Below are 26,194 nucleotides of genomic sequence, written 5' to 3'. Positions count from 1 at the left end.
CAGTTCGTTCGGTCCAGCTGTGAGCCATGGAGATCCTGCGCACGCTCCATTGGGTCCTTGTCCATCCCAGTATTGACGTTTGTTAGTCCTGCCCTCGACCACTTGCCAGCGGGTACACAACACACTCCGTGCAATCCTGTGCCTGTCTCTGGGAGGGACTTCTGGTCCTCCAGCGCTTCCTCCACCCTATGAGAGGACTCGATCGGGGAAGAGTCTTCCGGGTGGTTTCTGCCCTGCAACCCTTCTGCAGTCAGTAGCGACTCCTCCTCTTCTCCCATTGTCGTCTCGCCATCACTCCACGGGTCGGCATGCTTCGGCCACAGACACGGATTCGGGCAGGCCCCTTCTATAAAACAAGAGCTGGGGACAGCAGGGTAGGCCCTGCCAAGTGTATCACCATCATGTGCGAGACTTACCTCCCGGATCCCGTCTTCCCGAGTGTGCTGCGGCCGGGTAGCCTCTTACGCTGCTCCGCCAACCTGTGTGTCCGCAAAGACGACACTTGGAACCAGCACCACTACCTTTAGGGTGCGTTTACCCTTCTTCTTCCCCATCGAGCTGACCATCTGTTAGGCATGGACCTCGGTGAGAGTGTTGTCGAGCTGTTGGCCCAGGTATGTGTGCCGCAATGTGTGTGCGCCTTCGTCTGCTGTGCGGGCTGCCTCCACAAAATTATTTTTAAAACGGGGTCCCCACCTTTTAGCACATTGGGCGCCATTGTGGAAAGCCAGCCCCCCAGACACAGACAGACAGACACCAGAATGTCCAAAACACACTCCTTTATTAATCCACAGCACCACAATGCCTTCAGCAACTTCTCTTTCTTTCTCTTTCTCGGACCTCCACTCCCCTCCTCACAAGCTCCGTCTCCTTCCTCCCAACTCCGGCTCGTCTACTGGAGGGAGGTGGCCCCTTTTATAATGACCTGGATGGGCTCGCTCCAGGTGCTCCGTCTGATGACTCTTCCTCCACTCCGGGTGCCCCTGGGATTTCTTCCAACAGCACTTCTGGTGTGGCGGAAGTGCTGCCAACCAGGGTCCCATAACCATCCGGGTGCCCCCTGGCAGTGGCCTTGTCCTCCCACAGGGTTGAGCTTCACAGCTCCATGACCCCCATGCAGTCCAGGGAGGTTGGGCTCCGGGGAAAGTATTGTCCCCTTTCCGGTCCCCTGCTTCTTCCGGCATCTCGGTGGGGCAATGTCCCCAGGCGTGTGTGACAATATATATGTATATATATATTGTGGATGCTAGAGGCGCTGTTGCCCCGCTAAACCCACCAGACAGACGTCGAGGACACACGTGTAAAAGCACCAGGAAGATTTCTTTAATATTTTTCTTCAGAACTAGTGCACAAAGCACTGCACACTCCACAAATCACAAATCATTAATCAATAACAATAATCCTCCTCTCCTCCCAGTAGCTCCGTCACTCTACCACCCAACTGCGGCTCTCTTGCTGGGATTCCCAAAGTCCTTTAAATAGTCCATGACCCGGAAGTGTTCCTTCTCTGGGTCAAACGCCACATCATCCTTTTCAAGTAGCCTGGAAGTACTGCGGGCTTCCGTCCACGTGACTCCAAAGTACTTCCAGGTTGTCGTAAGAGTAATAGTCCCCAGGTTCTTTATGAGCTCCCCCTGACGGCACCCAACAGGGCTGAGGAAATGGACTCCACATCCCAGGATGCTTTGAGGGAATCCAGGGAACCATTGCCGTCCCAGGGAGCTGCCACCTAGCGTCCCGGGGGATGCAGTACCCTAAAAAGGCTGCTTCCCTCCACTCTTTTCTTTCAGGGACGTCTCGGCTGGACTGAACCCCCGGCTGTCCATCACTCTATATATATATATATATATATATATATATATATATATATATATATATATATATATATATATACATACATACATACATACATACATACTAGCCATGTGCGCCCAAATACGTTGCGCGTGTTAAAGTTGTCTGTGAAGGGCTCCCTGTTTAAACGCGGCTGCCAGTTGTGAACTGGGCCCTTCGTCGCACAGCATTATGATTTTTTATAAGGGAAACAAAATTACAAAACAAAACCCTTGGACATTGATTCGATAGGAACGGCCTACTCGGAATCACTGTTCGAATAGTAATTATGTGATGGTGGAGGAGCATTTCTGCTTCTGTCCGTTCACAGTCTGTCTCGTTTTCATGACGCTGTCGTTTCCTCTCACGATCTCTTCTCAACCTTTCTCCAGTCTCGCAGGTTGCTTTGTGGCAATCCAAAGAGTAAGGAAGAACCAATGCTTCTTTCTTGAACTCCAAATGCAGACTGATGGAAAATCACAGAAGTGTGTCCGACTTATATACTCTGACTGCCGGCTCCAAGAAGTGGGTGAACATTCGATTTGGACGAAGTGCTGCCAACGACAGTCGATAGAAACACAAAAAACCACAGTCTCGACAACGAAGCAGGTGTTGACGCCAGATCTAAACACAAAGTACGGTGTCGACGCCAGATCTAAACAGAAAGAGTGGTGTCGACAGTGTTTGTAAACAAAAGTTACAACCAAGGTGTTGTGTATTCCACCAGTACAAACAGCACATAGTCTCCTTTAGTTCAATCCTCTTTAATCACCACACTCCAACCTCATCCAACGATCCTCCCCCTCACTTCCTCTCCTCCTCCATCACTACTGCCCTCTACTGAACACAGCAGGAACACCACACAAGGCAGTGAATTCGCAGACAAACAAAGATCAAGATCCAAATGAAGATTAGATATAAAAATATATATATTACAGTATATGTTTACACTGTTGGTTTTAACTGTCTTCTCTCTGTTTTTTTTGAGGGTTTTTTTACTGCCTTTTTATTATTTATTAAGAGTAAGAATGCCAATGTTATTTATTTCACATTTGCTTTATTTACTTCTGACACATAGCAAATAAAAAAAAGTGGAAATCTTATTCTTACAGATTACTTGTCCTAGAATGAAATATTGAATACATAGTAGTTTAACTTACATTCTGTATATATTTTAAAGTAATTGATTTTAAGTTTGCAGGTGCTGGGCTTGGAGATTTTCACTGTTGTAATGTGGTTTTATATTACATAGAAAAAATGAGTCCATTAAGCCATTTCAGGTTGAGTTTTGGACACTGAGAACCCTCCAGCTCCTTTTTATTAAACACCTAAACAATATTTTAAAAATCATAATCTGTGTTCTTATGTAATCAAACAGAACACTTGATACCCTCTGGCTTTGCAAACTGCAGTTCTTACGGCATCCTTACCTGCTGCAAAGTGAGCCCGATATTCGCCAATTTCACCTGCACCCCAGATCATGGGTGTCATCAAAACTGTCAGTATCATGCAAACTGAATTGCCAGCACAGCTTAGTAGTCACCCTTAAACACCACTATTGAGTAAAATATAAACCAACAAGCCTCCTCTGACTCCATGCTGATAATTTCTGCCATAAAGAAAAAGTATTTTCAGAAGAAAGGACCACCTCTACACTGAGTAAAACTATGAAGTTTCACACTATATAAAGTAAACGCCTCTTGCATCAGTTAATCTGTGTGATTTCTTTTTCCCACTTCTATTTACTCCAGGTTGCTCTCAAGGACATTCATGTTAGGATAAATGGTGACCCTGAATTACCAGCTGTATGAGTGCGTTCTTCAGTGGACCACAACAGTGTTTTCAGAAAAGGGGTGGATTTAACTGAGCTGACTACAAGTGGTGCATGGCATTGTAAAAATAATTTTAAGGTTCAGTTAATGAAGCTCTTAGAATATAACATGAAATGATGAAAAGAGTTAAAATGTATCTGTGCTCATTGAAGAAAACTTCTTCTTTACATCATTATTAATAGTGGGCACTATCTGTGTGAATAGCGTGATTTGGTTTGTTCATTTGAATTCCTAGAATGATTTATTCCGATCACAAGCTGTACATCTTTAATCACAAAAGCTAGCTCACAGCTGGATTTCAGTTTCATTGTGATACTTTTAATTAAGTTTGAATTGAAATCAGTTCTGTCTTTTTATTTTATTTTCCAAGTTTGAAAAATTTTAACATGCAGCCTCATTCATTTATCTATGGGTTATGCTGGTTGAAGATTCTAATTTTACTCTCTTTGTTAATGTTAAATCTTTCTCAAGATACCAAACTAATATCAGTTGCACGTTATATTGAAAATGTTTTTGAAACTGAAAAGGGTATATTTTTCTCAAAATGTGTATGTTGTATTCAATAATCAATTTGAAATGTTGCACAGGCAATGATGTGTAACATCACTTCCACCTAGATAGAATGCAGCAGTTAGAGTTAAATATACTATGCTGTTGGTACAGCTGCTCTCTGAAGAAATTGCTTGAAATATTATTGTGTCTCTATAATTGAGCTCAGGAAGGGAAAAAACAAATTCTGAAAATGAGTTATGCTTGAAAGTAATCATCTTTTGTACTTTAGCGTTAATCTGAGATCTAGCAAGTTTAGGGGTTCAGTAGTTTAATGTAACAACAATCCTTAATGTATATAAAGGAAATGCAATGTGTAGAAATGTTAAAAGTCAAAATTTAAATAAAAGTAATTGAATAAAAAAGTAACAATTAAAATTAAAGTATTTTTGATTAAGAGGACTTAAGCGTCTGACAGGAGTGAGATGGATAAACTTGGTACACCGAAAAACTGATCACTCTTTAACACATCGATAATGGTGGTGGATTTCAGGATACATTCCTCCCTGTTGACACTGTCATTTGTAGTCTGCAGGGGTTATGATGTAATTGTGTTAAATAATGAAATAAAATTTGCAGAAATGATTTTAACTTGAGTACCTAGGGGACCTAAATGCTGCAAGATACTGACCTGTTGTCATGGTGAGCAATCTGAAGGGGGTTACGAAGAGAATTAGCAGATGACTTCAGAGGATAGTGTGTCAGATGTTCAAATTATTTCATTATCACAGAGATAGGTGCCAATAGTGGTGCTCTGCAGTTATCTTCTGTCTAAATGCTATTTCTAGGACAGGAGTCGCATTTTGTGCTGTGAGTTTTACTGCAATAGGATATTTTTGGACATCTTTAAGCAGGCAGGAACTTTGCATTGTGTCAGGAGCTGTTCGAATGCTACGTATGCATAAAGTAGGTGCTAGCCCCTCAGTATAGTGTTTAGCTCTGAACGGAGAGACGTTATCAGTACTGTGTCTCGAATTATAAATATATCTCATCTTCCGTAAATTGGATTTTGGGGGAAAAGAAATGGAAATAAGAGTGCTTCCATATAAGCTGCAGTACAATTTTAAGCAGATTACAAAATGACTGATCATCTGAGAGCAGGGGGTATTTTTATAATAAGGTTATAGTAAGCATGGTTATATCTGAACAATTAATAAACTGGTGAGCTTGTTAATTGGCACTTTACAAGGTAAGGCAAGTCTGCTGGTGACATTCTGTTAAGCCCTTTTCCTTTCAGGCAGCCACTGCAGATATGTTCCCATTTGAGCTTGGCTTCCTCTTATTACGTCTGAGTATTTAAGAGAGCACTGCATTTACTTCACTACTTGGTCATTGATTCTTTTCTCATCTCCAGTTCTGCTATTACCTTTGCTTTTGACCCCTGGCTAGATTTTATCGACTACATTTTTTCCCCCCATCCTTGGTATTTCTTATTTTTTACCTATTGCCTTGCTACCTGCATACAAATCTCTGAAATGAAATGTTCAGTATTCTGAACTACAACACTTGCCATTCATAAACCTGTGAGACCTGAACCTTTTTTTTTCAGTGTGTTTTCTTTTGACAAATCTTTATTAATTTTAAAGCAATGAACAGTTACAGTCATTTACTGTATGTTGTAACATTCACACGTAAGTTGGGGGTTAATGCACTTCTTCTTCTCCACTGCATTCTGAAACAAAGTTATCATCTGGACATACTGTAGCTTCCCATCTTGTTCTATAGTTATGCATTTTATACATTACATTTGCATTTTAATGTCTCTTGTACTGCAAAGCAGTTTTTGTCTTTGAAAGTTGCTATATGATATGAAAAAGTGATATACTGTAATTAGACATTTACAACTTTGTAGAGTTGTTCTGTGAGCTTCAAACGACCATAAGACATAAAATGCTTTATTCTGGTGTGCATTCTAAAGTATAACCTTGAGAAATTCTTTTCTGCTGTTATTCAGCTGTCAGCTTGCTTGCTGTGTGCGGTATTAATAATACGATTATTGAAGTCAAAGTCGGGTTCCTTTTAGGCTTTGTTGCGTTAATCGTAACTGAAAGGCTTTAGAATGCATTTTTCAGGTAAATAATGCTCTTCGTAGAGTTAAAAAATTGTTCTTTTTTTCACTTCTTTTATGATTTATGCTTCTTAAATTCTTTTTCATACAGCATGTGTTCATATGTTATGTTTAGTTGGGTGTCAGGGACTCTTGAACTCACCATTTCCATTTCATGGAATTTTTTTTGACCATTTCTTGATAAAGCCAGTAACAATTTACATAATGATATATATAAGTGTATTTATGTAACTTTTAACACTCACATATTATGATTTTGCCCCTCATTTTCAGTGCTCTACATTAAGCCATTGAACATCTTATAATGTACAGAGACTTCAAAGACGTACAGCTAATTTACCTCCACCAGGATTGTCTTTTAAATCATTTAAACCTTGGAACAGTACCAGGACTGTTGTTTTACCAATACAGTTTAACATTTTAGAAAAGTAAAAACATACTGTAAACCCTCCATCATGTCTTCTCTTGATTTTTAAATGCAACTTATATTATTCATGTTAGTTTACTATAAAGGAGACAAGTACTTTCATATACAGTATACCTTTTTCCTTTTTTACTTGTAAATGCTGGATATGAAATGTGAAGAACAGACAATTTGTGCTAATTAGAGCATGAAACGCAGAACATGATGAATAATTCACTTTATTATAATGCATTTTGTGCTGTATTTTGAGGTAAACTACTAAATATTATAGTTCAGTAGCCAGAATCATTTGTGACTAATAGTTTGTGCTGTGTGGGGCCACTTAGAAATGCAATTCAAAAAAACAGTTGTTGGAGCTTATGTGTAGTTTTCAAATCATTTTAAAAAATTTTCATAATCAGTTATTTTAATTAAAAATGACAATATAAACTTCTGTTAGTTAAAGGAGACCAGTTATTTTCCTAGTCAAGGTAATATTTGTGTTAGATGACAAAAATGATAGGTAGTAGGGTTTTCCACTAACTGAAAAGTCATTTATAGTTTTATGAAGACCGAAATATATTAGTTTATGAACATTTACAGTCATATGAAAAAGTTTGGGAACCCTTCTCAGCCTGCATAATAATTTACCCTACTTTAAACAAAAAAGATAAGTGTTATGTCTTTCATTTCCTAGGAACATCTGTGTACTGGGGTGTTTTCCGAACAAAGATTTTTAGTGAAGCAGTATTTAGTTGTATGAAATTAAATCAAATGTGAAAAACTGGCTGTGCAAAAATGTTGGTCCCCTTGTAATTTTGCTGATTTGAATGCCTGTCACTGCTCAATACTGATTACTTACAACACCAAATTGGTTGGATTAGCTCGTTAAGCCTTGAATTTCATAGACAGGTGTGTCCCATCATGAGAAAAGGTATTTAAGGTGGTCAATTGCAAGTTGTGCTTCCCTTTGACTCTCCTCTGAAGAGTGACAGCATGAGATCCTCAAAGCAACTCTCAAAAGATCTGAAAACAAAGATTGTTCGGTCTCATGGTTTAGGGGAAGGCTACAAAAAGCTATCTCAGAGGTTTAAACTGTCAGTTTCAACTGTAAGGAATGTAATCAGGAAATGGAAGGCCACAGGCACAGTTGCTGTTAAACCCAACAGGTCTGGCAGGCCAAGAAAAATACAAGAGCGGCATATGCGCAGGATTGTGGGAATGGTTACAGAAAACCCACAGATCACCTCCAAAGACCTGCAAGAACATCTTGCTGCAGATGGTGTATCTGTACATCGTTCTACAATTCAGCGCAATTTGCACAAAAAACATCTGTATGGCAGGGTGATGAGAAAGAAGCCTTTTCTGAACTCACACCACAAACAGAGTCGATTGTTGTATGCAAATGCTCATTTAGACAAGCCAGATTCATTTTGGAACAAAGTGCTTTGGACTGATGAGACAAAAATTAAGTTATTTGGTCATAACAAAAAGCGGTTTGCATGGCGGAAGAAGAACATTGCATTCCAAGAAAAACACCTGCTACCTACTGTCAAATTTGGTGGAGGTTCCATCATGCTGTGAGGCTGTATGGCTAGTTCAGGGACTGGGGCCCTTGTTAAAGTCAAGGGTCAGATGAATTCAACCCAATATCAACAAATTCTTCAGGATAATGTTCAAGCATTAGTCACAAAGTTGAAGTTACACAGGGGTTGAATATTCCAGCAAGACAATGACCCAAAACACAAAGGCATTCATGCACAGGGACAAGTACAATGTACTGGAATGGCCATCACAGTCCCCTGACTTGAATATCATAGAAAATCTATGGGATGATTTGAAGCAGGCTGTCTATGCTCGGCAGCCATCAAATTTAACTGAACTGGAGAGATTTTGTATGGAAGAATGGTCAAAAATACCTCCATCCAGAATCCAGACACTCATCAAAGACTATAAGATGCGTCTAGAGGCTGTTATATTCGCAAAAGGAGGCTCAACTTTGATGTAATATTATAATATTATAAATTTATGCACCTGTCTAATTTTGTTATGATGCATATTGCATATTTTCTGTTAATCCAATAAACTTAATGTCACTGCTGAAATACTGCTGTTTCCATAAGGCATGTCATATATTAAATGGAAGTTACTACTTTGAAAGCTCAGCCAATGATAAACAAAAATCCAAAGAATTAAGAGTGGTTCCCAAACTTTTTCATATGACTGTATACATTATTTGTTTGGGATGCATATGTAGCTTCATTTTGAGTGTAATCAAGCCCCAATTGTTTTTCACAGTAGTTAGCATAGTTGATCTTCTTATCTTTAGTGGTATTATCTAATCACACATGTACCACTGCTGAAAGTCTTGTCTGAAACTTTACACTGACACATCTCTATGTGACTTGACAATTTACCCCGTTAAAGAATTTGATGTTCCAATTTTGGGAAAAAAACAGGGTGGCATGTAATATCAGCATCTTGAAACATGCTTAAATGTTAGGCCAAGTGATAACATCGGGGCTAACACTAGAAAAAGGTCAGTAAATACATCTGTGCTCTACTCTTGTATTATGAGCAGCCTCAGATAATCCATGACCATCCGGGATAGTCATGATGGTAATGGAAAGTGTTCATGTCAAATAGTGTCTTGTTCACAGTTTGTATATGTCTTCAGTGTTTCTTTTGTTGTCCACTTGACTAACACAACCACTGTAGGAAAAGCCAGTGGCTTTTGACTTTCTCCTCTATTAATTGATGGTGATTATCTATTATTTGATGGGGATTATTTTGGTTATGTTACTGACTTAGTCATTCTCCTGGAAACTGCTAGCTTAGAGTAATATTATATTAGTTCAGTATTCTTAAATCTGCTAAATTCTGTTCAGAGATGTGGATGGCCAGAGTCTATTCTAGCCAGCACTGACTGTAAAGTAAGAACCAAAATGGGCTTCAGTCCATCACAGTGCCTACTCATTTACAGATGAAGACAAATATGACAGCGACACTCAGCCTAACGTGTACATTCAGGTCTATAAGTTCATTTTAAATTTAGCTTGCAAATTCATTCTTCCTAAACCAAAACTGGTCACACTGAACAAAGCTGCTAATAACATTTATGGAAGTGTGACTGGAGAAAAATAAACCAAAAACAATATTTTTTTTGCAATGAAACATTTAAATCATTGATTTATTTATGGATATACTCCAGCAACAGCTCTGCATTCTACATGAAGTCCATTTAGAAATGACACATCACTGAATTAGAATTAGTGTATTTTACCCCAATTTTCAGTTTTCTTTTATGTGCTTGGTTTATTTCAGGGTGCACTGCTTAACAAAAACTTTGTATGTTTACTTGTGTTTAGTTAAAATCAACAAGACAAACTTCATACTCAGTTTACCGTCGAGTGGATACTTACTTGGTATGTGTAATTTAAGAAACTTCAATATTTTTCATCCTGTTTCAACCGTGAATTGCATTGCAAAAGTTATGAATCAGGTTTTGGATGAGTCTTCTGTTTCGATCAAAAGTACTGATACAGATTTTTCCCAATTTTGGCTTGAAATAAAAGGGAAATGCATTTAGGACTTAAGTTATCATTTCTATTAATGTTTTATTTTTGGTTAAAATTATTGTACACTAAAAATGACGAGATTGTTTGTTTAATATTACAGATTCAGCCAAGACGAACCTTGGGCACTTTGCCTCTTCAAGCAAACTTTTATCCTTTGACTACAATGGCTTACATTCAGGATGAACAAGTTCGGCTTACTTTGCATTCTGCACAGTCACTTGGTGTAGCAAGTCTCAAATCTGGTAAGTGGACTCAAAAGTACTTTTCTTTGTGCTACTCTGCCATTAAACTTTTTTTTTTGGTTTGGTGATGATAAAGCAGAGCAAAGCAAATTTAACTTCTTTTTGTAGTGTGGAATGTTGTTTTGGGGCATGAGAAGAGGTGAATCATTTATTAATTAAGAAACACTTTTTGAAACTTAGATTTGGTTTATTTATTTATACTTCATTCTTTGAAATGTGTGAACTCAATAATCCACATAAATGCAGAGAATGTGTAATAAATATATGTGTACAGCAACCTGACATAGTACACTTTATTTATATTGAACTTTTCTGTAGTTAACACCATCCCAAAGGGAGCTTTCACTCAATTAAACAGTATGCATATACAGTGCATTCAGAAAATATTCAGACCCTTCAGTTTCTTCACATTTTGTTATGTTGCAGTCTTTTTTGAAACAGTTTAAGTTGATTTTTTTTCTCCAGCAACTTTCAGATTGACAAAGCAAAAACAGGATTTTGGAAGTTTTTTCAATTTAATAATTCGAGACCGTTTGCTGTGGCACTTTGACTCAGGTGCATCCTATTCAATTGATCATCATTGAGATCTTTCTATATCCTGTTTGGAGTCCACCTGTGGTTTTTGAAGTGACCGGAAAGAAGATCCAGCAGTTGACATTGTGTGTCAGTGAAAAAACCAAGCCTTGAGCTGCCTGCATTGCTTAGAGACAAGATTGTGTTGAGGCACAGATCAGGGAGGCTACAAAAAAAAAAACATTAAAGTTACATTGGAAGTTTCCAAGAAAACAGGAACCTCCATATTTAGTAAATGGAAGAAGTTTTGAAAAACCACAACTCTTCCAAGAAGTGGCCACCTAACCAGACTGTGCAATCAGGGAAGAAATGCCTTGGTAAGAGCAGTGACCAAAACTCAGTAAGGTCCAGACAACCTGTATGGAGATGGAAGAAACTTCCAGAAGGACAACCAACATTGTAACACTCCACTGAGCAGGGCTTTATGGCTGAGTGGCCAGAAAAAAACTCTCCTCAGTAAAAGACACATGAGACACAAAAACACCAAACGGACTTTCAGACTGTCAGAAACACAATTCTCTGGTCTGATGAAACCAAGATTGAGCTGTTTGACTTCAGGTCTAAGCATCAGGCCTGGAGGAAATTGGGTATCACTCACAACCTGCATGATATTATTATTCCAGTAGTAAATCATGGTGGGGACAGCATTATGTTAGAATTGGGAGACTACTCGGGGTCGAAGGAAAGCTGAACAGAGCAAAGTATAGAAATATTCTTATATTAAATTCCAGAGCACTCTGGACTGCAGAGTTGGCTGAAGGTTTACCTTCCAAGAGGTCAATGTACAACCCCAAGTACAATGCAAAGATAATAAATGAGTGGCTTAGGGACATCTCTGGGAATACCCTTGAGTGGCCCAGCCAGAGCCCAGACTTGAACCCAATTTAACATCCCTAGAGGAGACTAAAAATAGCTGTCTATCCGACTTGACAGAGCATGAGAGGATCTACAGGGAAGAATGGTAGAAAATCTCCAAATCCAGGTATGTGAAGCATGTTGCCTCAAGACCAAGAAGACTCCAGGACATAATCACTGCCTAAGGTTATTGAGTGTTGCTTAAATTTCAGGCACATAATTGTGTGATTTAAACTGCAAATCCTTAGCCACAAGACCACACTATGTGCACAATCAAACTATCTAGAGTCAATAAATTATTCTAAAAAAGATTTAAATTTAAATGTATTTGTCTAATGGTTTCTGACTCCATTTTTAAATAGAATTGTAAATGAGCAAAACACCAGTAAACTACAATAGTCAAATTCACAATCCAGAATTTTATCAACTTGCATTTTTATGTCATTATGAAAGTTTGATAAACAAGTTGGAACAAATCAGAAGTACCCCCATGGGGCCTCGAGTGTGTGCAGACTCCACACAGACTGTGACCAAATGAGGACTTTGATGTAGGACTCCCGAGTTGTGAAGCAGTAGCCCTAGAAACTCTGCCTTGGTGTAATCTTTTATAAAATAAACCTACAAAGACCTTGTAAAATGCAGAGTAGTTGTTACTGGCAGGTTTATCATCTTCGAATCACCTACACTTTGGCAAATAGATGCACATCTTAGAATTAATAATTTTGAGATATAAATGTAAAGTCCCATATGCAGACATTAGTCTTCTCAAAGTGAAGGATCACTGCCTAACATCTATTTTTTTTGTTTTTTCTGTGTATTTGGCTAACTCTGTAGTGCAGCAGGAGCAACTACTCTAACTTAATGTGTTGTGTGTTATGACAACCACTGCTACTTTAAAAGAAACCAATTTCAGTGATATATAGCACCCTAAAACTTGAATCCACTTTAATCCATCTTTCCTATCAAGTACACTATTATCCTTTGAACTCTCCACACAATATGAGATAACTCTTGATTTAAAATACAGACAGTCTTTCACTAACAGCTTTGGAAGAACATATTGTAATAGATGTAATTTAAAGCGACCATTCCGTAAAATTTTTTGAAAGTATTGTTCTTGAGGTTTGTAAGTGAGTAAGATATAAATAAATTCCATTTTTCTTTTGTTGGGGAAAAAGTTAACATTTATATATTAAATTCTTACAATGACACTAATCAAATTCACCATGGCCTTCCTGCATTTTTAATATACATTAAAATAGAGGCGCAGTACTTTATGCTACTGCTGTGAAGAATAATTTTAGCTGCTTGCACTTTACAAGAAACATTAGTTTAGAATTAAATCTGTTATACAGACAGGAAAGAAATATTTTTTTTTATCTCCTTCTACAACAGTATATTGTTTTCCTGTGATGACTTAGTTGTGTGTGTGTGTGTATACTGTATATATACACACACAGTCATATGAAAAAGTTTGTGAACCCCTCTCAGCCTGCATAATGATTTATTCTACTTTAAACAAAAAAGATAACAATGGTATGTCTTTCATTTCCTAGGAACATCTGAGTACTGGGGTGTTTTCCGAACAAAGATTTTTAGTGAAGCAGTATTTAGCTATATGAAATTAAATCAAATGTGAAAAACTGGCTGTACAAAAATTTGAGTCCACTTGTAATTTTGCTGATTTGAATGCATGTCACTGCTCAATACTGATTCCTTGCAACACCAAATTGGTTGGATTAGCACGTTAAGCCTTGAACTTCATAGACAGGTGTGTCCCATCATGAGAAAAGGTATTTAAGATGGTCAATTTCAAGTTGTGCTTCCCTTTGACTCTCCTCTGAAGAGTGACAGCATGGGATCCCCAAAGCAACTATCAAAAGATCTGAAAACAAAGACTGTTCAGTCTCATGGTTTAGGGGAAGGCTACAAAAAGCTATCTCAGAGGTTTAAACTGTCAGTTTCAACTGTAAGGAATGTAATCAGGAAACGGAAGGCCACAGGCACAGTTGCTGTTAAACCCAGCAGGTCTGGCAGGCCAAGAAAAATACAGGAGCGGCATATGCGCAGGATTCTGAGAATGGTTACAGACAACCCACAGATCACCTCCAAAGACCTGCAAGAACATCTTGCTGCAGATGGTGTATCTATACATCGTTCTACAATTTAGCGCAATTTGCACAAAGAACATCTGTATGGCAGGGTGATGAGAAAGAAGCCCTTTCTGCACTCACACCACAAACAGAGTTGCTTGTTGTATGTAAATGCTTATTTAGACGAGCCAGATTCATTTTGGAACAAAGTGCTTTGGACTGATGGTGGAAGAGAGAAGAAGAGTTCTTGGTGTTACTTGTGGACTGTGCTTGGGACTGTGTTGTGGCAGGAGGGATTACAGGGAAGATGTGCCCTCCAGCTGAAGAAAAATAAACAGTTTATTTGTTTTACCTGTGCCTCCCGTGTGACTCTGTATCGGTTCGGGCGCAATATCTTCCTATATATATATTATCTTACTATATATTATTATCTTACTTATATATTACTTATATACATACTTATTATATTACTTATATAGTATCTTACTATATATTATTATATATATATTACAGTATCTTACTGTGTGTATATATATATATATATTTTATATATATATATATATACATACAAACATACACATATATATATGTATGTGTGATCGTATGTTACATTCATTGTTTGTCAGGGAATTAAGTAAAAATTGCACTGGCGTTGTACGGCCATTTTTTTTTGGTTTGAAAAAAAACAAAAAGAAAGAAAGAAAGCTAATTTACCCTGCATAGATTAAAATACTGTGTAATTAAATGTCTTCTTTAATAGTAACAAATACCTTGTTTCATCACTTTATCCCAACCTGCCAAAAATGAAGGAAGGTGACACCACTAAACTTTACTAGCAGACCTCAAATAAAAACAAATACTGTATATATTGTGTTATTTTTTTTTTCTTTAGTCTTTCATGATCCATTTAACTTAAGTAACCCATTTTACTAATATCTGCTTAATTATGTACAGGTAAGCAAGGCATCTCTTTTTTAAAAAAAACTATTTTTAGTAAACGTTTTTGCAAATACTACAATCTGAACAGGGCCCACATTTATCAAGTGTCTCAGAATTACGTCTAGTAATTGCACTAAAAGTCACACGTAGGACGAGAATTTATCCTACCTAAGAGTAACACTTAAGAAGTATTTATGAAGCATCCTAGTCCTGGCCTCCTGCAGGAGTAGTAAGCCACATTTGAGAGTAGATGACATGACATTACAACATCCTGAGCCGCAGATTGGAGGGCACAATGACATTTTACACTGAGGCTTCACCACAAAGATAATAATAATGATAATAGTAAACAGTGAAGAATAAGAAAGAAAACCTAATAAGGTGGAATATCTGTGCTAAGCTGCGCATAACTTTGCAACGTTATGAATAATGTTGCGAGTAAGATGATTTAAAAACAAATGTTATGCTTGCTCGGATATGCTCCAGCTTCCCTGCAACCCTGCTTAGGTTTACAAAATGAAAGGATGGATGGATGGATGAAGGCTGTTCCTGCGCTGTTTCTGAAGTCATGTTTACTATTCCAGTGTCCCTAGCATCTTCCACTGTGCCGTGCCTTGGCCCTATCCGTGATCTCCCCATCTGTGAAGCTCTATTTGTCTAATGCCTGCTTTCTTGAACCTTCCTTGGGTTAATGGAATACAAAGTTCAGTGTACCTGTGTAATACGCCACTTCAAATCACTCATTCAACTCAGTTTATCTTCATGGTAATTTGCTGACTATACAATACAGTTTGCACCCATAACTGCTTTTATGTTGATTCTGTGATATGGCTTGTTTTTCACATATGTGTGCTCATCCAGTCTTGGGAGAATAATCTTTATGAGTGTGCATATTTCCATGAATGAAGCCTGCTTTAACAGTACCTGACGTGAAGTTGTAGGGAAATGTATAAGCCTACATATTACCTCACGTGTTGTAAGAATGTTTAGTGTAAAATTTGATAAATGTTTGGATTTCACATGCACAAATCATCTCTGTTAACAACCTGCATTTTGCATGTAACACTACCAAAACTTTCATTTTGGCTGAAAACTCGGTTTCTCCACATAGATGGAGCGATCGCATAACATGCATTAACATACATCATATATTATTCCATTTCTGTCAAATCAATATCTTTTTAAGAGCTCATTGTTACCCAGTGTTTCCAAAGCATTTGGCCTTACTTGAGATGTGCATGCCAATCTCTGCCTGAACACCATCTTCTGGCAGCGCTTAGCAAGTTAGGACAGCTCACGAGTTCTCCTAAATCCCTGTGAAGTTAGGAGTAGTTTCTTAACTTAAGAAAACAGATAAAATGTGACCAAAATTGCATCACTCTGATATTTTTGAGCCAGTTAATACTAATAATAATAATAATACATTTTATTTATATAGCTAGGACTGTTTTCCTACTCTGATACACTTGATGAATACGAGCACAGGCTTCTAGTGTCAATCCTATTTACTGTCATCAAGAAACTTTTAGGGTTCTACTGCCTGCAGTGGAGCACCAAAAATGCTCAAAACACTCCACCAATACAAAACGGAAATGAACAACACCTCAGATATTACAAGAACTCTCATCTCTGAAGCTACACAAACTCTTCTGTCTTTTCTGGCAGAACATCGCCTTCTTTACTAAACAAAAAACTTCATTATAACAAAAGAAACTTGTCATTTCTTAACATTATATATCTGAAATAAAGATATAGTACAGCAGCATGTAGAAATAGTCGGTGGAGTTACATACTGCCAATGGAGGAGCTGCACTTAATCTCCAGACATTAATTAAAGATGAACAGTGCAAAATATTAAAGCTTGCCATTATAGTAGAACAGTAATTCAAAATTATTTTTTCTGCAGCATATGAAACCTCAGTGTTCTTTTGTTTAAATGGAGTTGGGGAGGTGATGAAGGAATATATTTAAAAATAGACACTTGGATATTTTTGTCTCTGCTCCTTAAATTACATGCATGGAGGGAAAATAAGTGCTTCAAAAAGGATTAAAATAAGAAACATTCAGTGTGTGTACGTGTGTGTCCCTAAATACTCAGAGACTAAGTCAGAGAGAACTTTACTCCTTGTTGTTCTGTACAAAGAAAATCTGAGTTTCAGAGACTATGGCAGAAGATAGTCTTAACATTTCCCCATGGAACAACTCCTGCAGTCAAAAATAGTGCTGAAATTTTAAACATGTTCAGATTATAGGAGCTTTCCAAGTGCTCTGTATATACCGCAGTCTAATTTGATGGCTGTTTGCAGGGTTTCAGTACTGTTTCTCAGTGTTGACAACAGACACGCTGTACTTGGGTGATGTACGGCACCACGATACACGTACAGTTTTATGAATGTCTTACTATTTGGGTGTACACAGAGAGGGGTTTTTTTTTTGGAAAATTAATTGCAAGATAATGCCTGGAAAAAATACTGAATAGGTTTTTATGTCTTCATTAATTAGTGTTTTTTTCTGCTTGCATAATCTGCCACAGTGAGTTAATACGATTAAAAGAGGATTAACAGATTGCATTGTATTAAAGGTGGTTTTGGCAGTTCTACTAAATTTATTTTTAGATTTTTATTTTTTTTTTTTGTGGCTGACAGCAAGGTTTTATGCTGAGATGTTAAAGTTACATTTCCAGGGTAAATAAAGAGTAAATACACTGAATTGCAGTTTCTTACAAAATTATTTGGAGTTGATTTAATTATTTTATCAAATGATGTCATACAAGTCACAGAGCAATAATTATTTCATTATTGTACTGAAAGTCTGTCATTCATTTCTTTTATTTAAAGCATGTTTTCTCACCAAAAGATCATTTTAATTAATATTATTATAGTTAAGGTGTGCTCCCCATGCCAGTGACAGCTGCAGTGTCAAGAACAATCAACTGTATTCATTTCAATATTTGTAATATGCTAGTGGTATATCTTTTAGTATGTCAGTAGCAGTGGGACTGGATTTAAACACCTTGTAGTGTCATGTCATGTTCAATCCACAATTTGTTCAGATTTCTGCCTGTATTCACACATTTTATTAATTGTAAAATTGAGATTTTCCAGCATAACCACAGAGAAAAATGTGTCATTTTAATATTTTGCCTTTTTATTTTATAAAATATATGATATACAGCTAAAAATATTTTTTAATATAGGATGAGAGAAAAAAGCATCTGAGGGAAATTAAAAATATTCAGTTGTCTCTAAATCAAGAGAAAAATTTAATCAGTCTAGTTGGCACCCTTGCAGTTGTACTGACTATAAAGAAAAGAAAAAAGAAAAAGCTTGGTTCTGCAGAAGGAGTATTGATTGCTGCCGGGTCTGTCATGTAATTGTCTGTGCCGTCCATCTGTTCAAGCAGCTTTTGTGTATTGGTTTCTGCAGTTATTGCTCTTTAAAATAGGAAGATAGTAGATGACTTCAGAGAATGGGATAAATAGACCATCAGCACTTCTAGAAAAGCTATTCTATAGCTGTTTTATGTGATTAAAATCCTTAACCTTTGCCATCTCTTACTTCGATTGATTTGTTATTGAAGACTGCAGCACCAGTGATTTAATATAACATACTTAAACCCAATTAATTCAGTTCAGGAGGGGGGTAGCAGGGCCTATCCAACAGCACTTGGCACAAGGCAGGAAGCAGTCTTATATACAGCATGATCATCCATGGCAGGGCCCACTCACGCACAGTCACACTGACACGGGCCAAATTGAGTATTGCCAGTTAACCTAACATGCAGTTCATTTACATGTACACTCAAAACTGGGATATGGTGAGGAATCCAGCTAAAGCAGAAACCTGGTTTCTTTAAAACCCCTGTTTATGTTTGCAAAATGACTTATGGAGTCGTTCTTTGGCAAAACACTCTGATTTCATAAAAATGTGCTAAAAATAAAGAAGATATTAAACATCATCAACAGCCATGTGAAACCAAAGACAAGCCTATTTCTCCTGAGATTGTGCTGCTGAGCTTAGCACTGTATGTTCAGCTCATCAACATAAATTCAGCAATTTCTGAAATACTGAAACAGATTATTTCAACCAGGAGAAGGACTAATGTGATTGCCTGAACTTTTGCCTCAGGAAATTCATGTTTGTGGACACGTCAGCTGTTTTCTACCTATTGCTGCTGGATATAGATGAAGATGGTGCCGACTGGTGTGGCTGGTCGTCTGCTCGTCTCTCTAGTCTATGTTTTAACTTTGTTTTTATGTTTTAGTTTATCCCAACGGCCACTGTCCTATGAGTCTTTACTAAGCATATTTTCTGGCTTGCTTTCCTCTCAATTTTCATCTCCTGGTTGGATTTTTTGTGAACCTCCACCTTTGTTTTATTCATCTCTTGACTTCTTCACCTGGACGCCGGTGTTCACCTGTATCAGTGAGTTGAATGCCCCTCGGAGACGCAAACGCACCCGCCGTCATGCGAAAAGAGCAGAGTCCCAGAGCTTTGATTCCCGATGCCTGCGAGTCGTCTATGACCCATATTCTCCTGCTCAGGACTCCATCACAGGTTCATGGGCGCTGGACACCAGATTTAATTTCTCCATTTCAAGACAGCATCACTTTTCCTCAGCCTGCAATCGAGTAGTAAACACTGCTAATCTTCGCATGCTCACCTGTGCTCATCCTGCAACAAGCTCTTCTACCTCTATCAAGGCTGCTCTCTTGAACGTGAGATCAGTGTCTAATAAAACTTTTATTCTGCAAGACTTTATTACCTCAAATAATCTGGATTTCTTCTTCATCACTGGGACTTGGATTTCAAATGGTGACTCTTCTTGTTTTACTGACATGACTCCACCAGGATATTCATTTTTAAACTCTCCTCGCCTGACTCCTCGGGGGGGGGGGATTGACACTATTTTTAAAAGTATGTTCTTGTGTCTGAGCCTTACAAGGGGTCCGTTTAGCAGCTTTGAACTTCAACTTTTCGAAGTGTGCAGCTCCCCTTCTCTGCTGTTTGCCGTGGTTTATAGATCTCCTGTAATTAGTGATACTTTCATCTCTGAATTCTCCAAGGCTGATATCACCCTCTCTCATGATAAAAGTTTTTATTGTTGGTGATTTCAACATTCACGTTTATTGTCAATCGAAACCTTTAGTCAGTGACTTTTTATCACTTTTGAACTCAATTTGATTTTATACAGCATATTAATACGCCAACCCACTCTCTCGGTCACACCCTCAATCTCATTCTTACTCGTGACATTTCAATGAATAATATTGATTTATGTGATGTTTCTTTTACTGATCATTTTTCTATAATGATGGATCTGAATATTACTGTTGAAGTCCCGACTAATAGCTGTCCCCCACACTGCTCGCACTTTTTAAATTCTTCTATTATATCTGATTTTCTCTAGTCTTTATGTGCATGACCAAAATAATGGTATCGATGATTCTGTCGTAAAACTTAATTCTTCCTGTAAAATGATTTTAGACTCAATTGCTCCGCCCAAGATACGCAGTAATAAGGGTAGACCTGCTCCCTGGCTAAATGAAAATACACAATCACTGCGCCGCACCTGTCGAACTGCTGAACGGCGTTGGAAAAAAGATGGACTGGTTGTCTCTAAACAGATTTTTAGAACTTGTCTTTTCAATTTCCAGGCTGAAGTTAAGATAACGAAACAAAACTTCTTTGCCGATTTAGTATCCCGTCACTCAAACAATCCTAGGGTCTCATTTAATTCAATTAATGCGGCCATTCACCCCCACTCTGCGATAGGATCGAATAGCATTGTTCATTCATGTGACCAGTTTCTATCATTCTTTGTCAGCAAAATCGATACTATCCGCCGTGGCATTGTTCAAACGGGCTGTGAACTTTACACTGTTAATCATGACATTGTCTTAGAATCCTTTGATCTAGTCTCACTTTCACAGCTAAAAAGAACTATTGACACCCTTAAACCAGCCCCCAGTCCTCTGGATATTATACCACCACGTCTCTTAGTGGAAGCCTTTGATGTGTTGGGCCCACCCTTATTAGATAGATAGATAGATAGATAGATAGATAGATAGATAGATAGATAGATAGATAGATAGATAGATAGATAGATAGATAGATACTTTATTAATCCCAATGGGAAATTCACATTCTTCAGCAGCAGCATACTGATACAATAAATAATATTAAATTAAAGAATGATAATAATGCAGGTGAAAAACAGACAATAACTATGTATAATGTTAAATGTTAACGTTTACCCCCCCGGGTGGAATTATAGAGTCGCATAGTTTGGGGGAGGAACGATCTCCTCAATCTGTCAGTGGAGCAGGACAGTGACAGCAGTCTGTTGCTGAAGCTGCTCTTCTGTCTGGAGATGATACTATTAAGTGGATGCAGTGGATTCTCCATAATTGATAGGAGCCTGCTGAGCGCCCTTCGCTCTGCCACAGATGTTAAACTGTCCAGCTCCATGCCAACAATAGAGCTTGCCTTCCTCACCAGTTTGTCCAGGCGTGAGGCGTCTTTCCTCTTAATGCTGCCTCCCCAGCACACCACTGCGTAGAAGAGGGCGCTCGCCACAACTGTCTGATAGAACATCTGCAGCATCTTATTGCAGATGTTGAAGGACGCCAGCCTTCTAAGGTAGTATAACCGGCTCTGTCCTTTCTTGCACAGCGCATCAGTATTGGCAGTCCAGTCTAATTTATCATCCAGCTGCACTCCCAGGTATTTATAGGTCTGCACCATCTGCACACAGTCACCTTTGATGATCACTGGGTCTATGAGGGGTCTGGGCCTCCTAAAATCCACCACCAGCTCCTTGGTTTTGCTGGTGTTCAGGTGTAGGTGGTTTGAGTCGCACCATTTAACAAAGTCATTGATTAGGTCCCTATACTCCTCCTCCAGCCCATTCCTGATGCAGCCCACGATAGCAGTGTCATCCCCGCTTCGAGCTGCAGCCAGTGATGATCTTCATCCCATCCCACACTTCCTTCATGCTGTTATTCTGCAACTTCTGCTCCAGCTTTCTCCTGTACTGCTCCTTCGCCACCCTGAGCTGGACTCGGAGTTCCTTCTGCACGCGCTTGAGCCATCATCAATGATTCTATTAGTTCGGGAGTTGTGCCGTCATTTTTTAAACATGCTGCAGTCCATCCCCGTCTAAAAAAGGCAGAATTAGATCCTGGAGTTTTAGCCAATTTTCATCCAATTTCCCAACTGCCATTTCTGGCTAAAATTCTAGAAAGAATTATATATAATCAATTGGTTGATCACCTTAACTCCAAAAATTTATTTGAGATCTACCAATCTGGCTTTAGGCGTTATCATAGTGTTGAAACGGCACTCCTGAAAGTGGTCAACGACATCTCTCTTATTACTGACTCAGGTGATACGGCAGTCCTTCTCCTCCTTGACCTGTCCGCTGCCTTTGACAATATTGACCATGAGATATTGCTGTTGCGGCTTGAACATCTTGTTGGGCTTAAAGGGGCTGCTGTTAACTGGTTCAGGTCATATTTAACTGGTAGACACTTTTCACTTTTAATTCCTCTTCTTCATTTACTGCTCCTCTTAAATATGGTGTTCCTCAGGGATCCATTTTGGGTCCTATTTTATTCTCCATGTACCTTTACCCTATTGGAGCGATTTTTAGGAAATTTAACATTTCTTTTCACTGCTATGCTGATGATACTCAGGTTTATATTCCTGTCTGCAACTCTACAACAAATCAACTCCACAACTGTCTGTCTGAACAAAGATCCTGGATGGCTAATAATTTTCTTGATCTAAATCAAAATAAAACGGAGGTGCTTATAGTGGGTCCATCAGCTAAAGCCCAAATTGGTCTTGGACTTCTCGGCTCTTTCTCTGTCTTTTCCAAACCTCAAGTCCGCAATCTTGGTGTTACCTTTGATAGTAACCTCTCTTTTGAGAAACAAGTAAATTCTGTAGTCAAGAGTTGCTTTTTCCAACTTCGTCTATTAGGTAAGATAAAGCCTTTTTTATCTTCTAGGGATCTTGAGATAGCTACTCATGCATTTATTTTTTCTCTCCTCGATTACTGCAACTCGCTGTATTCTGGGATTAACACATCCCTGATACACAGGTTACAGTTGGTCCAAAATTCTGCCGCTTGCTTTCTGGTTGGGGCAAGAAAGCATGACTCTGTTTCTCCTATTTTAGCTTCTTTACACTAGCTGCCTTTCAGTTTTCGAATTGATTTTAAAATCTTGTTGCTAGTTTTTAAATCTTTACGTGGGCTTGCTCCTGCCTAGTTATCTGAACTGTGTGTTTTACATCAGTCATCTAGAGTGCTTAGATCTTCTGGTCAGCTGCCTCTGGTTGTCCCTCGTACCAAGTGTAAAACTAAGGGGGGCAGGGCTTTTGCAGCTGCTGCGCCTCGCCTGTGGAACTCTTTACCTCATCATATAAAGGAGTCATCTACAATTGAACTGTTCAAAACAAGACTAAAGACTCCTTTCTATTCACTTGCATTCCATGACCTTCAGTAATACTGATGGTTTCCTCTATGTGATTATATAACATTACTTCTATTTTTTATGTATATAACATTACTTCTATTTATTATGTATTTTATTTTATGTTCATATATTTTATTTCTATTTATGTTTTATGTTATTTTGTTTTGTTTTTCTTTTATTCTATTATTGTAAAGCACTTTGGCCACAGCATTACTATGTTGTTTTAAATGTGCTATATAAGTAAATTGACAATGACATTGTATGTGTGAAGCAAAGAAATGTGCGAGCTAACAGAGTTCAATGAACAAACACTGATTACGAAACCCTTAACTGCCACTCGGTTAAGGGTACATGGCCAAATATCCAGGTTTCTTGCATGCTAACCCGGTTTCTCTAAACAGAATGATGGTTTACGTGGCATTATTGAAACTGGGTTTCTGTGAATAACTGGGCTATTCAACCATATGTAAACACACTCATGAACATGTGACAGGAAGACCACAGTATCTGGAGGAAATTGGATAGCTGACCGGGTTATAAACCTGTGGCACTGGATCTGTGATTCACTGACCACTATCTTACCATGTCACCACTTGCAAATAAGTCAGTATTAATTTTGTTACTGTTGAATGCTACATGTAAATTTTTACATTTTGGAATTGCTGGAAATTATTTTTCTTTAGGTATAGCCAATTATTTTTTTTCTTCCATTTGTTATCCTAACTGCACATTCATTCCACACTCTGTACTCTATAATTCTAATATAAATGTTTAAAATGCTGAAATGTACCATTGTACCTGATTTTTCTGAAGGTTTCAAGGACCCCTTAATATCAGGAAACTTTGGAAATTAATAAAATTGGTCAAATATTGTGTACCATATTAAAAGTGTTAATTGAATTAAGAGGATTTAGACAGGTATCCTGGGTACTCCAGCTTTCATCCCACGTTTTAGACATTAATAACATGATAGTGCAGTGTTCTACCTCTGTCGCACAAATCTAGGGAATTGGGACTGGATTGGTCCCTTGTTTGGTTACTTCTCCAAGTGTGTGAGCTTTGTCTTTGTATTTAAGTTGCCTCAAATGTCCAGAGTCAAGTTGTATAGATTCATAAGTGCCTCTGAATAGCACAGGTATCTGAAAGTGACTTTGTGAGAATATGCCCTGTGATGGTCTGCCACTTATAGCTGGTTCCTGACCTGTGCCCAAATAATGGTAGGCAGGGCTCAGTTTTCAGCAATCCTTAAACTGCAAAAAAGCAAAATTAGTGATTTTAATTACATTAAAGTTACAAAGATATTACAGTGGAACCTCGGTTTACAAGCATAATTCGTTCCGTAAATGTGCTCGCAGTCCAAAGCACTTGTATATCAAAGTGAATTTCCCCATAAGAAATAATGGAAACTCAGATGATTTGTTCCACAATCCAAAATTATTCATATAAAAAGGATGAATACAAAATATAAAGTAAAAATACATAAAACAAATTAACCTGCACTTTACTTTTGAAAAGAATCATGGCTGGTGTGAGTGAGTTTCTAAACTCTTGTGGGATTCCACCCATTGGGATGACACGCGGAAGAGCATTCCAAAGCAGTCGCAGTCTCCCAGCGCTGTAGCAGTTCACCGAAAAAGCGAATCCGAAAAGATCGTGGACATGCTATAAGCGCCTGCCATCAATGGGTGATACAAGGAACAAAGAACATTATAAATGCGCAGGGCACAGTACTATTTGGCCACGACCCTGCCTGACTGCTGTGTCTGTGTATAGGAGAGTGGCAGATCCCACTACAATAAAATAACCACGCTGTTGCTGTTTCAAGCTGAATAAAGCTGGTGGTGCAAGACGGGGACTCGCACGTCACAGCACGTACGCACACACACACAGTCACAATGCTGTAATAAACAGTTTACGCTCGTACGGATGTTGACTATATGACTGAGGCACGGCGACTGAGACGGAGAATAGGAGACGATTGCCCACAATCCCGCAGCGAGAGAGAGAAGAACCATCGCTCAGTTGTGATCACATGATTCTCAGCAGACAAAGCGTATACATACTACTTGTATTGCAAGACGTCGCTTGTTTATCAAGTCAAAATTTATTAAAAATTTTAGCTCGTCTTTCAGAACACTCATAAACCAAGTTACTCGCAAACCGAGGTTCCACTGTATAAGAAATATATCAGTTATATGTCAATTATTAATTCATTTATTATATTTTCCAAACCAGCTTTTTCCTATACACAATTCTAGGAGACTGAAAACTATCCAAACTGCCAGGCTTTCACCGTGCACTCTTGTGCTCAAACACATTCACTCACAGTGGGTCAGTTTAGAGTCACAAAGCAACTTGAGCTACGCCAGAGAATATTTTCAGATAGAATTCATACAAATAACAGTTAATTCTACACCCAGGCCATATGTACAGTACAAATTGTTTCTTAAAGGTTTTGCAGGCGTTTGTCTGCACCACATGTTTAATTCACATTGGATATTCACAATGTGCAGATTTCTTTAAAAAATAATTCTCTTTTCATATGAACTAGTGAAGCCATTTTTATGTTTTCAGTTACTAAAAATAATATGTATTCATTAAATATTCATTAAATTTGCTTTCAGGTGTTAACGAATATTTCTTGATGACCTTAAAACAATGGTTCTGCCACTAGAGCTCAATATATAACAAATTGAGCCTATAATGTTTTTTTATCTTATTTTCAGTTCTAAACCAAACATTATGTT

General features: G+C 38.2%; 1 protein-coding gene across 1 annotated transcript in view; it reads left to right on the top strand.

The window, feature by feature from the left end:
• Nucleotides 1-26,194, top strand: part of man2a1 (mannosidase, alpha, class 2A, member 1) — a 516,515-nt gene that overhangs the window by 461,283 nt on the left and 29,038 nt on the right. Inside the window, exon 18 of the mRNA XM_028804824.2 lies at nt 10,364-10,505. Within this exon, the coding sequence (XP_028660657.1) occupies nt 10,364-10,505 (142 nt within the window). The remainder of the gene's footprint in view (nt 1-10,363; nt 10,506-26,194) is intronic.

This window comes from Erpetoichthys calabaricus, chromosome 7, assembly GCF_900747795.2.
Source record: "Erpetoichthys calabaricus chromosome 7, fErpCal1.3, whole genome shotgun sequence".
In the NCBI taxonomy this organism is placed as follows: Eukaryota; Metazoa; Chordata; class Cladistia; order Polypteriformes; family Polypteridae; genus Erpetoichthys; species Erpetoichthys calabaricus.
Note: the sequence above shows the minus strand (reverse complement) of the source record. Positions and strands in the feature narration are given on the sequence as shown.